This window comes from Cervus canadensis, chromosome 30 (genome assembly GCF_019320065.1).
Source record: "Cervus canadensis isolate Bull #8, Minnesota chromosome 30, ASM1932006v1, whole genome shotgun sequence".
In the NCBI taxonomy this organism is placed as follows: Eukaryota; Metazoa; Chordata; class Mammalia; order Artiodactyla; family Cervidae; genus Cervus; species Cervus canadensis.
Window position 1 is genome coordinate 19459253 of NC_057415.1, and position 13760 is coordinate 19473012.

The 13760-nt window shown below is 42.8% G+C and overlaps 1 protein-coding gene across 1 annotated transcript; it reads left to right on the forward strand.

The window, feature by feature from the left end:
• The first annotated feature begins 303 nt into the window (after positions 1–303).
• Positions 304–13385, forward strand: NFIL3 (nuclear factor, interleukin 3 regulated). The gene is made up of 2 exons (XM_043453543.1): positions 304–523; positions 11518–13385. Exon 2 carries the CDS (start codon positions 11694–11696, stop codon positions 13080–13082), a length of 1389 nt encoding a protein of 462 aa, XP_043309478.1. The 5' UTR covers positions 304–523; positions 11518–11693; the 3' UTR covers positions 13083–13385.
• Positions 13386–13760: the final 375 nt, after the last annotated feature.

A 13760-nucleotide genomic window follows, 5' to 3' on the forward strand; every position in this document is an offset into this window, starting at 1 on the left:
CCCAGGCTCGCCCCAACCGAGGCGGCCTCGCCGGCCGTTGCGCAACCCTGGAGCGGGGCGCGGGGCACGGAGCGCTGGTCCTCCCGGCACTCAGGAGACGGTGGTGACCGCGGCCGGGAAGGGACGCGGGCCGGGTGCTGGCGGCGCTGCCGGGAGGAGGAGTGGGCGGGGGCGGAGCGGGGCGGGGCCTCGGAGAGCCCGCCCCGGCCGTCTGCGGCCATTGGCGGCGGGCTGGGGGCGGGTGCGGGCGCGGCGATTGGGGCTGGGGCCGCCCGTCACGGCGGGGCTGGCGGGCGGCGACGTAGCGCCGCGCTCGGAACTGACCTACTAACACACATCTCCCGGCGCGGCCACGGCGCCCGCGGACCAGGCGCGCCGCCTGCCTCCCGCGCCGCGCCCTCACCGCCGCCTGCCGCCCCAGAGGCCCGGCCGAACCCCGGTCCGCGAACGCCGTCGGCTCGGCTCCCGGCCCCCGTTCTTTCTTCCCGCCGCCCCGGCTCGCCAGCCGGAGAGCAGGAACACGGTAAGCGCTCCTCCCACCGCTGGCCGGGGCCCGGCGCCCGGCTCCCCGCGGGCTCCTGAGGCGCGCGGCCGGCGGGCGCTGGGCGCGGGGCGGGCTGTGCGTGGGGCCCGGCTGTGCGCGGGGCTGGCCCGCGGCTGCGAGTGTGCGCGGGGCATTCATTACATAAACTTTTGCTGCCTTGTCAGGAGGGGACTCGCCACCTTAAGGTGGCTGCTTTGATTGCAGCGCCCTCGCTCCGGCACGTAGTCCGGGCTGGTTTGCGCTCCCCCCGCTGCTGTTGCATAATGTCTCCTGATTTCAGGAAAATTGATGTTTTGGTAGAGAAGAGCGCCGGGGAGGCTGAGCCATCTCGTGGGGAAGGGCTGCGCTCTCTCCTTTCTGGTCCCTTCAGTGGGACTGGCGGCGGAGGAGAGGAGGGGGACTGAGTAGTGAGGAATAGTCTTGATTTTCTCGTTGAAAAAGAGCGTCGGTAGCGTGAACGGTGACGGCATTCAGAGAATGCCTGCGCTGCGTTTGTTTGTGTCCGGGGCTGAGTCTGCACAGACGTTTTCCACCCTGTTTGTCGTCAGCGTGTTTTTACCAGCGCTCGGGGAGGTTGTGGGATTTGTCCTTGCATACATTGCATAATCTGCCCACGGTGAAATACTGGCAAGGATTAAGGGTTAATGTGGGAATATGCGCGTACGTGGGCAATGATTTGGTAATTGTAGTGCAGCGTTGGATATTAGATCATTATTTGCCTGTATACTACGTCCCAAACGAAAAGGATTTTTTTTTTTAACACCCCTACAAAACATAAAAGGAAGAATTCCTCGGGTTGTATTCTGATCTTGGATACTACCCGAGCTCGTCTCTTTGGTGTTCTGAACTATTCTTTTTAAATCTGGGACAAACCATTGTGACGTTCACCTCCCCACCTTCCTAATTTTAATGCATTCCGTTCGATCAGCCCTTTTTTTCACCTTATTGTCATTGCTTTTTCAGACCCGACAAGACAGCACATAATAGTTTCCTGGAAATGTTGCATTATGTAACTGACGAATTTGCTGGCAGTGAGCATAGGAAGAGGGAGCTAATTACGTGATTTTATAATCTTGCTACAAAGAAAGTAGGACAATCTCAGCCTTTAAAATGTCACTGTAACAGTTTTTTAAAAGGATATTTTAAACAAGCAAGTCGACAACTGGATAAGCATTGAGTTTGCTCGTGTTGCCGAATGTGCGTCTCTTGCCCTAAATGAAATGTGCGTTCTTCTAAATTTAGCCCTAACTATCGCATTTTAACAATTGTGGCCTCACAGCGCTATTTCTGGTGTTTTCTCCAGGGCTGTGTGCAAATACAAGTTCAAGGCCATTTGCTGTAGTTTTAACTCCACGCCTTCCGAGAGACCTTTGATAAGATTGTATTTTTAGGAAGGCATTTCGCAGAGCCCGGTGATTTGCTGGATGCTGACTCCCATTTATCTTTTTAAAGGACACTTTAGGAAAGTGCTGTTCCCTGAGAACAGCAGGGGATGACCGAGTGTCATCTTTTGGTCTTGGCTTTTGTAAATAACAGCGAATGAGGCCACAGTATTATTTCACATCTTTTTCTTTTTTTTCGTCCAGACCAGATATGATTTATGGGAAACAGATATAGGTTAGTAGATTGTATTTTTTTAAATGGATGTCCCAGTTTTATTCATGTGAGAATTATGGGACTATGTAATATACTCAAGATTTTAAATTTATTCCTGGACTCTTATGTAGTGGGTGTGTGAATATATGTGTATGATGGTGTGTGTATGTCAGATTGTTTTCCCCTAATGTAATAGTGAAATAATTAAAAGAGCAGGGTTGTGGAGGGTTTTTCAGGGGCGGGGAGCGGGCAGAGAAGGGGACAAAGATTACAGAGATTCACCTCTGGAACAAATTTATTGCCCCAAGTAATTGCAGTCGCTTTCCTAGAAGCTAATACTGCTCCAGGGCCCCAGTGTCAGACCCCCAACCTACTCTGGAGCTCGGGTTGGGAGCCCCGGGTCTGCAGGGGCGGCTTAGCGCCACCTTCCGATCGCGACCTTAGGGGTGCTCCCTTCCTCCCAGCGCGCTCCTCCCAACTGCGGCCCCTTCGGGTCTGGGGGTGGGGGGGATGTGGGGTGGCGGGCGCGGACCTCGGTCAACGGCAGGGAGCGCCCTTGGGCGGCGCTTGGACCTGGGCTGCTAGGCGGCCTGCGCTCCTCCTTCTCGCCCCCTCCCCACATTCCTTTGTTCTGGCGCGGGGGTCTAGGCTGCACCGAGGCCCCGCTGCGCCGCCCACCCGCCGGGGGCGGGTCCGGGGGGGCGTGGCGCGGGGGGCGGGCTGGGGGCGCCGAGGGACCGTCCGCGGCCGGGGAGTGCGGTGCTCCCTGGCTTCTCTTGGGCGGAAGGAGGGAAAGGGGAAGGGAGGAGGGAGAGAGAGAGGGCAGCTGGAGCTGGGGGAGCGGAGCCGGGCGAGCTGGAGGGACCCAGGGCGAGGCCGCTCCGCGCGGAGAGGGCTGCCCGGCCGCCTGAGCGTTTCATCGCTGCGGCCCGGGCTGCTCCAGGGGCCTGTGTTCTTGCTTTTTTTGCTCGCTGAGCTCCTGAGCACCGCGGACACCTTTGTTCGAGAAGGCGTCATTGTGTGTCCTAGAGGAGCGCTTCCGATTCTTGTAAAAGGAAAAAAGACCTAAGAAAACCACCAGTGTCAACAGACGGCAAAAATTGGGGGTGGGGTCGCTTCAGTATTGATGATAATGACGAGGACCCCAATTTGACTGTCAAGTATATATATATATTTTGTGTCGGTATATATATATTTTGAACATTAGTTATGTGGCTAGAGTAGAGAGAACTCGAATTCCCCCGAGTTAAATATTTTAAAAAATTACAACACTTGTGTGGATGGGATACCGCTGTCCTGCTGAGTAAGACTACAGACTACGGTACTTTCATCCTGGCAATAAGTCTTCCGAGACCGTGCTTATGCAATAAATCACAGTAAATTCAGGGCAGCGTCACAGTTCTCTAAAAGCCATCAGCGAAAAGTGCATTGTTTAAAAAGTTGGGGCTTCTATGGGATCAAATCCTACACCCCCCGTCCCTAATGGTTTCTATCTTGAGTTTCAGGCCGGTCAGTAGCTAGGAAACGGTGAAGTGCTACCTAGGAATACAGGCTCTGGGCTCAGAAGAGCTGGGTCCCAGGCCCTAGTCTTGGGCACTGCCCTGATGGGCCTCCGAGGTAAACTGAGGGAATAAAACCTGTTTATTTAGCTGGTGAGTTGTGGGGAGCTCAGTAAACTCTTCCTGTCTAAGTGACTAAGTGACCAGGAAGCAGCTATGTGTGTGTGTGTGTATTTTAATATTCATCTTTATTTTTCACTGCCTAAGTCTCTGTGCAATAAGGGTTGAAGTTTGAACTAAGCCTAAAGATTCTTCTTGAAATACTGTGCTTTTGTTGTTCTAGTAGTGATTACTTTTTTTCTCAAAACTATTTGCTGTTTCATTCAGTGGTAATTTTAGATTGAAGGAGATCCTGGACAGGATTGCAGAACCTCATACTTCCCAAGTCACTAGGTTAATGTTTGGGGGAACTGTTTAAAGGAACAGAGAGAGAGGTGAGTTGATGGTAGCATTAATGGTGTAAAAAGGGCCAAACAGCTGTCTTTTTCCAGCTCCCTTGACTTCTTTTGATGGTTTTCCTGGGCCTGGATAATCTCTGCATCTAAAATTCCAGTCTGAGATCGCAGACTGGTTAGACCTCACAGATGAGCTATCCTGGGAGGAAGTGTGTGCCTCCTGTATGGTTAAAACCCTTGGATATGCCCCATGAAACTGTCAGTGGTTGACCTATTAATGTAGAATTAAATTTCATTTGGTTTATCCTTGTAACATAGAACAATGCTTCACTAAGAATTACGAGAGGCAAAAAATTAGGCCTAGAACTAATCATAATCGTTGCCTTGCTGCTGCTTATTCTTCAGAAATGAGATGATGAGCGAGTATTTACTAAAGAGGTACCCTGCCTGTGCCAGGCACTCTGTTGTCTGTTCTATTATCATCCCCATTTTAGACTTCAGAAAGTGGACCTTAAGAGAAATTGATTAGCAGTCCAGGCCAGGAACCTGAAAAATGGGTTTGCGGGGGAGGGAGGCTCTGTCTCTGTCCCTTCCCTGAGTATGAGTGCAAGCTCACTGGAGTTTTTGAAACAATTTCCTTTTCTGTGTGAAAGACTTATCTTTGCTAAGTGCAATTATAACATCACTATGATGCAACAACCTGAAAATTAAAACCCTTTGTTTGGGCCCTTTCCCATGTTGAGCAACGTGCTTGACTCACCAGCTGAGTGGATATTTCTAGTTGACCTTGCTTTGGTCCATAGAGTCAGTTCCGAGACGTGAATGTGATTGCAGCATAGAATGGAAAAGGTGCAGTCATATTGCTGAGGCTTTATTTTTACCCAAGTAAAATCACACATACTTCATTATTTCCATTGTAATCCAGATGGCATTGATGCTGTTCAGAGTTGTTTATTTTTAATTTGTATTAAGGAATGAGAGCACACTTGGGATTCAATTCAAAATATGACAGAAACAATGTAATTGAAGTTTCCTTTAATATTCATTTCTTGTTTTTGTAAGGTATGCCTGTATTTCACAGGGTTAACACATTGTTTGATATCCTGTTATTTTTCTAAATTACATTTGAGTTGATTTTTATCCAGATTGGATTTGTGTGAGAATGTCGAAAGACATTGACCTTTGATCACAGACATTACATAAGAGCTTTTCAGTTTCAAAATGAAGTTATATTACCACCACCCCCAATTATCTCTCAAATGTCATTACAAATAACTTTCTTGTAGTTAAAAAAATACTGTTTCTCATATGGTTTTAATTAGAGTATGCTAGCTTGTTTTTATGATAAGAAAGTTTAGTAGAGATTTACTAGATGCCTTTCGTAATAATCTGTGCTTTGAGCATTCATTTTTATTGGAAGCAGAATGATGTTTATAAGCCTTTTAGTTCTCAGAACATGGTGTCTTTTATTAATTAACTTTCTAGGGATCTAAAACTGGAATTAAGTAGCCTTCACATAAACACCAAAAATAAACATTTAAAATAATCTGTTCTACTCATGAGGCACACAGTAAATGACATTTGTAATCGTCTGCTCACTGGGAAAGAAAGTGAACAAGAAATTAAAAAGTCAAGCTGAGGAAAATTGGAATGATTCCTCAGTTTAATTAGGAACATTCAAAACCTTGCCCTTTCATACCCTTTTCTCACCCAGCCCTGCACGCACCCTGTTTTCCCCATCATTGCCACATGTTGCATGTATTCTGGCATTACTTACCTGTTGCAGAAATTTCCTATAACTGGGTCACTTCATGATTATTGGTGTCCCTTAGGATTTCAGATTAGTTGCTAGTTAATGAGAAGTTATCTTTTTGAAAGTTTCAAGAAAGCAAATGGTCCCCATTTTGAAGTGACTGCAGATGTTTTGTTGTTGTTAATGCGTTAACATAGTATTTCATCACTCCCACCCTTCCAGTTCCCCTCCTTCGAGCCTTGAAGTTGGTTGTGTTAGCATCTATGCATTTACCCCCAGCAGTCTTCAGAATATTTTCACTTAAGAGTTAGGTTAAAACTGTGGACTCTTTTTATTTAAAAAAAAAAAAAAAAAAGGTTATACTATACTATTTCATATTTCAATCCCATAAATTATATCAGTGCTATAGTAAAAGGCAATGTTGTCATTGTATTTATTAAGTTTAAATCTAATTTTCAAGTAGCCCTATGTTGAGGATGAGAGAGCAAGGAATTTGAAGTATTTTCATTTATCATAAACTTCTCTGGTTTTGACACATTCATTTACAGAAGTACCCGAATAGAAAATGTTGGTCAGTTTGTTGCTATGATTGGATAGATTTTGGCAGAGTGTGAGAATCTGTTTATGTGTGTATTCATATCTTGATCAAGTATACATTTCTCTCTAACTTCAGGGTTGAAGTCTATGTTACTAGAGACAGAATTATATTATTAATGGGAGGCATTTATGAGGTTTAACATAGTTTTCTTAATTGAAAAAAACATTTTTTCGCCTTATTAGAAGATCCTTGTGCAACTTCAGTGTTTCCTTAGTTTTTTCATCTCCCACCCCCAGATTTTATTTTCATCCATGAAAAGAAAGTAAAGCATTTTATTGAAACAATCACGTCATGGATTTTACCCACAGGAAGAAAATGTAGGTTAATATTTGCTAGTATTACTAGTTTAAAGAACTGTGAATTGATTCATTAACTGTATCTTTTTTCACTAAAATGGCACTTATGTCAAAAATAAGCAGTTGTCTTCCTAGTGGAGAGATGTAGTTTAACATAAAGGATTTTTTTTCTTTAATGGTATCTATACTATATCTCTGAGAGTGTAAACAGTACATTCAGAGAGTACAGGAAAAATGAGGTGATTCTGTCAAAATATTTCCAAATCATTGGGCATATCAAATAGTATTTCATCTTGTATTGACAGAATGTTAAAATCAGAGTATAGAATAGAAGCAATTTGCCGTCTCTTTAAAGAGATAATAAAATTTTCTCATAGTAGATTTTAATATCTAAGCTATTAGTCAGATTTTAGATGCTTGAAACAAAATGTTTCTTTTCTTGTTTTGTAACAAGTTTAAATTGTCCACTAGTATTTCCCTGAGAGATGTGTTAGAGGCCAGGGAAGATACAGGTCATAAGGTCCCTCCTCAAAAAGAAATTAGGGCTAGAATTTGTGTTGTACAGCTTTATTTGTTTAGAGAATTTTCTAAACCAAATTTAATCTTAATTAAAAACAATATTTAGGTCATCTGACTTAAGTAGAATTTTAAATCTGGGCTTACGAAACAACTCCTGCCTGTAGAAATCTTGTGATGTACTATGAAAAAGCATTAATTAGCAGTGGCATGTCCGTGTTAGGTGTGGGAAAATATGTCATTGGAATGTGATGACTCCTGCTCTTAAATTTCTCTTTTTATTTGTGTTTTTAAGAAGCAGCCATATTATCTGATGGGTGTAATGAAACTGATCGTTTTGAACACGCCAGCATCATAGAGTTGGCATTCAGTGTCAATTACTCCCCAGAAAGGAAACTAGCGGTGACTGATACAACACAGCATTAGTGGTGATCTGAAAACTTGAGGCAGAGGTGAAATGACTGTTAAATTAATCATAAGGGAAAACACTAGAATCTGAAATAAAGGTATTAGTTGAGAATAAATACTGATGTTTTTAGAAAGCACTGAAATCTACCTTTGCATGCTCTTTAAATTTATTGTTGAAAGGCACAGATAGATTCTCTCCCCTCAATATCTCTGCCCTCTAGTGCTGCATGATCTTGGGAAAGTCGCACAGTCTTTCTGTGTTTTAACTGTACCCTATCCCCATGTTGAAAATGGGTATATTTTGGGTTTGTGGAAAAAAAAAATTGCAGATGACAATGCCAACAGCTGTAACTTTCCTTTTCTTCTATTTATTTTTAGCATATAGGGTTGCCAGGAGATGAAAATTTTAGAGAGAGATGAAAATTTAGAATGCTTTCTCAATTCATTAAATAATCACAGGATATAAAACAACTCTGAGGAAAATGGGGAAAAGTTCCACATGGAACTTTATCTGCAACAAAGTTCCTTTGTTGTCTTAAAGAAGTTCTGGCAACATCTAATAGTGCTTTGCTGCCCCCAAATCACTTAGTAAATGGGTATATATTGCACTGAAATGAGAAGAACAGAACTGAGAATCTTAGCTCTTCCACTTAACTAGCTGTGTGACACGGGGCCAGTTGCTTAACTTCTCCCAGCCTTAGTTTTCTCATCTGAAAGTGGTTATTATTATGAGGGCAGTGAAATAATCACAGGCCAGGCTCAGGGTGCCTGTTGCATAGTCAGTATTGAGTAAATGGCACCTGTAATGATTGTTTTTATTGTCACCATACCAAGAAAAAAGCAGCGTGGCTAGAAACAACATGATACGTACACTGACTCCCCATGTTGGCAGTGTTCCTCCCACACCCGTGGATGAGTACAGTGCTCATCTGTATTCATGAGCCTGTCTCTCACCAAAGACCAAGGGGTGCCTTGATTCTTGGGAGTTTGATTCTTCCTTCCTTCTTTATCTTCCCCAAACCTGGCTCAGTGCCAGAGTAGGTGCTCCATATCTGTTGCATAAAACAAGTAATGAATAAGAGAAGTTCTCCTAGTAAGTAAAACAATCTTTTCTAGAATTTATGTAATAATATCAAATTTAAAAGAATGTATCAGCAAGTTTTTGGTCACAAATCTCTCTTATGTAAGGCAAATAAGTGTCAGTCAAATGGTGAGCACCTAAGAGGTTCAGTTTGTTGCTAGGATACAAATATATTAATTTGCTCCCTGAACTAATCAGCATTCTAGTTGGGCATACAAAACAAACATGTAGGAAGATACACATTGTACAAAATCACCACCTCTCTCTACAGTATCTCGAACTGCTAATAAATTCTTTTCAACACAGCAAAGTTACTTGATAAATAATATTACAGAAAATACCCTTATGTAGTATGCGGTGATTTGCTGGTGGACTCATAGAAGCAGTTATTATGTGCAGATGAGGGAAGAATCCAGATTCTAGTATACCTAGTGAAATTGAAATTGGAAGAAGATTAACTGAAAAGAAATGAGATTTTTCTGCAGGTTTTGAACATACCAAACAAAGTTACAGAGATGAAAAAGTGGACATACAGTACTTAGACACATAGAAGTGGGTTAAGAGATTTTAGGACAAGTGAGATATTTTTGTTAAACAGAAGTAGGATTATTTTCTCTATGCAGTGTGGCAAGGGCTGCCTGCCTGCCCTTACTCACACTAGACTCAGCGTGATTCTTTGGAACAGGAGATTGAGATCAGAGTCTCAACTCACTCAACATAGGTTTGAAATGATGAAATGGATATGAAATGATGAAAGAATGAAAAGTTTAGAAAGAGTAATACAGACGGAATGGTGGGGCATTTCAAAAGCACAACTGCAACAATTCATAGTTTAGATGAAATGCAGAAGAAATTTAATTTTTTTCCAAGGAAGGGATAAATTAAAAATGCATGGAAGAGAAAGAGTCTCAAGTGAAAAAAATACTCAGAATGATAGTGTACAAGGAAATACATAGTAGTACCTGGGGATACAGTGGAGATTTGAAATGCATCTTGGAAAAGTTCAATATAGTTATCCTCCTGGAGTTGGAATTTTTACTCTTGCTTCAGCATTCATTTGATTTTAGTGGCGAGGACTTAACAGATTTAAGAAATACAAATTACTGACAGAAGGAAATAATCCATTCATTATGTAGAGGGAAAAGGAGTTTTCATGTCAGACCGAGAAATGTTGAATGCAAATATAGGAAGTAGTGTTGTTTACTAAGTGATAACTAGGAAGCTCCCTTTCTACACCATCACTGCCTGCTATGGCAGACTCCTTGCCTTCATTTCCCACTAAAATATATTATCAAAGACAAACAGAAGCTCAGTATTCATAATCATTAAATTTTGCTGAGTTGCAACTCACTGTTTGCATTGGCTCAGTTTGATGGACGAAATTGTGGCATTAAACCTTATCCTTGATGATCCTGAAATGATTACATCATTCCTTCTATTCCTTCTGGAAAAGACACAAGAAGCTGGCAGGCTTTTCCAACTGATAAAATTAAACTTCGTTAGTCAATATAAAACTATGCACAAGAAAGAAAGAGGGACATGAAAACATTAAATCTTTCTAATGGGGCAGGAGAGGTGCCATATACAGATAGTGCTGAATGAACAGTTGTTTTACCATATCTCCTTCATGAAAATATTACCTACTGGAACACTAGGCAGAGAAACCCTATCCAGAAACACAGATCCGAAACCACCATGAAAAGATTGTTATTGGAACCTAATATGGATTTATTATCTCCTGTCAGGCCAAATTCAGATTATAAAGTTGTCATCAATGGAAAAGGAAGCTAGTTGATAGTCCTGTTTTCAAGTTCTTATATTTTGTTTGAAACTAATTAGTAAAATGGAAAGAAATTCTTTCCATAATTACATGCTCTCAGTTTAAAATAATTTTAAGTTTCAAGAAGGCACTGTACTTAAAAAAAAAAAAAAATCCCTTAACCATTTATTTTAGGCTGAAGCTACTCTATCAGTGAAATCTATATGACAGAATTATCAGGACCAAAAAAGGCATTGTAGATGCTACAACCTTAAGTGAATGTTTGATAAATCAATTTGAGGGAACCAGGGGGGAAAAAAACGATTTTCTCATAGCACAAATGCGTCAAAGAGACAGCTTTATTGAGAAGAGTCCTTTTCAGGTGTGCTGAGTCACTTGGCAGAATGTCCGTGACATAAACCACATAAGAATTAAACAACCACAACTCAGTTGTTTGTGTGACTTTTATGTTCATTTTTGTGGAAATAAAAATCTAGCTCCATTTCTGTTTGATTCCATATAATTACAGAGTCTGTCTACTGACATTAAAAGTGTTTACTTGGAAAAGTTCCTTTTATGAGGTGAACTGGTTTGCTTGGCAGTCATATAAATGCTATCTAAAGGTATTCAGAAGCCCCACAAGATGCAAGTACTATTTAAAAATGTACTAACCAGAGGCGATCTGTCATTTCCTTCCTGTAATGTCCTATCCCCACATGCCCCACCCCACTATTTTTTCTCCTGAAACACAGCCGCCTTCTATTGCTCCCCAGGGTAGATCTGTTCTTTTCTCTCACTCCCCTGGACCACATATTCCCCTGCTGACAGTTCTCAGTGGGGACTGTCCTTTACAACTTTACAGTATAGGTATTTAGGTACTTACTTTCTTTTCAAGGTTGTAAACTCTTTGAAGGACAGAACTATTGCCCCTCAATGCTTCGTGTAGTTTCTTGTACATAGCTGGTAATAAATATTTACCAAATGGATAACTATTTCTCTTTGTGTATTGCAGGTCATCTAGAAGACCCCTACTTCATTCAGTGAGAGGAGCAGGAGAGATTTCTTCTGGATCATAGAACAAAAGGAAGAATATTGATGGATTTTAAACTGCAGTTTTTAAAGCACTTGAGAATACTGAGGAAATAACTTCTTCTCCTGCACTGCGTATATAGGTTAAGGTGGTTTCTGATGCAGCTGAGAAAAATGCAGAGCATCAAGAAGGAGCAGGCATCTCTTGATGCTGGTAGCAGCGTGGACAAGATGATGGTGCTTAACTCTGCCTTGACCGAAGTCTCCGAAGACTTGACGACAGGGGAAGAGCTCCTTCTCAATGAAGGAAGTGTGGGGAAAAACAAGTCCTCAGCATGTCGGAGGAAACGGGAATTCATTCCCGACGAGAAGAAAGATGCCATGTATTGGGAAAAGAGGCGGAAAAATAATGAAGCCGCCAAGAGGTCCCGGGAGAAGCGTCGACTGAATGACCTGGTTTTGGAGAACAAACTCATTGCACTGGGGGAAGAAAATGCCACTTTAAAAGCTGAACTGCTTTCCCTAAAATTAAAGTTTGGTTTAATTAGCTCAACAGCCTACGCCCAGGAGATTCAGAAACTCAGTAATTCTACAGCTGTGTACTTTCAAGACTACCAGACTTCCAAATCCACTGTGAGCGCCTTTGTGGATGAGCATGAGCCCTCGATGGTGGCTAGCAGTTGCATTTCTGTCATCAAGCACTCTCCTCAGAGTTCTCTGTCTGATGTTTCAGAAGTATCCTCGCTAGAACATTCACAGGAGGGCCCTGCGCAGAGTGGCTGCAGAAGCCCAGAAAGCAAATTCCAGGTCATCAAGCAAGAGCCGATGGAACTGGAGAGCTATGCCAGGGAGCCCAGAGATGACCGGGGTGCCTACCGAGGGGCTGTGTATCAGAACTACATGGGGAATTCCTTTCCCGGATACTCGCACTCTCCCCCTCTGCTGCAGGTCAACCGGTCCTCCAGTAACTCTCCGAGGACATCGGAAACTGATGAAGGTGCGGTAGGAAAGTCATCCGACGGAGAAGATGAGCAGCAGGTTCCCAAGGGCCCGATCCACTCTCCCGTTGAACTTCAACGTGTCCACGCCACAGTGGTTAAAGTTCCAGAAGTGAATTCCTCTGCTTTGCCACACAAGCTTCGGATTAAAGCCAAAGCCATGCAGATAAAAGTGGAAACCTTCGATCATGAGTTTGATGGCACGCAAAAACTTTCCTCGCCTGTTGACATGACGTCTAAGAGACATTTCGAACTCGAGAAGCATACCACCCCCAACCTGGTACATTCTTCTCTCACTCCCTTTTCCGTCCAAGTGACTAACATTCAAGATTGGTCTCTCAAATCTGAACACTGGCATCAAAAAGAACTTAATGGCAAAACTCAGAGTAGTTTCAAAACTGGAGTGGTGGAAGTGAAAGACAGTGGTTACAAAGTCTCTGACCCAGAGAATTTGTTTCTGAAGCAGGGGATAGCAAACTTGTCTGCAGAGGTGGTCTCACTTAAAAGACTTATAGCCACACACCAAATCTCTGCTTCAGACTCTGGGTAAAATTGCTACTGAACAAGCTCTGGGCCTTTAGAGATGCATTTGCAATAGATGAGTACGTTTTGTATTAGGCTGAATTTTCACTGGACCTGTGATGTCATTTCACTGTATAACGTTCACATGTTGTCTGTTGGGTGTCTTTTTGTGCACAAATTATTATGAAGATTAGACTGTGTTATCACTCTGCCTTGTGTATAGTCAAATAGTCCATTGCAAAGGCTGTATATATTGAACATTATTTTTGTTGTTCTATTATAAAGTGTGTAAGTTACCAGTTTCAATAAAGGATTGGTGACAAACACAGAACTTTCGCTCCACTGCCCTTAGTTTTATGGGAAAGAAAGCAATTTAAGTTAACAAAAGTAGATACTGTATTAAGATACTCTGCATTTTACTTATTTGGGGGAGTTTTCTCCCATCTATAGTAAATGAAAATCACTCAGTCATGTCCGACTCTTTGCGACCCCATGGACTGTAGCCTGCCAAGCTCCTCTGACAGTGGAATTCTCCAGGCCAGAATATTGGAGTGGGTAGCCGTTCCCTTCAGGGGATCTTCCCAACCCAGGGATCGAACCCAGGTCTTCCACATTGCAGGTGGATTCTTTATTGTCTGAGGGAAAACTAAAACATAAGTTCAACACATAATTTTCTTTTTCTAGTTTGGTCCTTTTTCTAGTTTGA

What these genes read in the sequence shown, in the direction of transcription:
- NFIL3 (XM_043453543.1), top strand. Translation starts at nt 11,694, where the DNA reads ATGCAGCTGAGAAAAATGCAGAGCATCAAGAAGGAGCAGGCATCTCTT.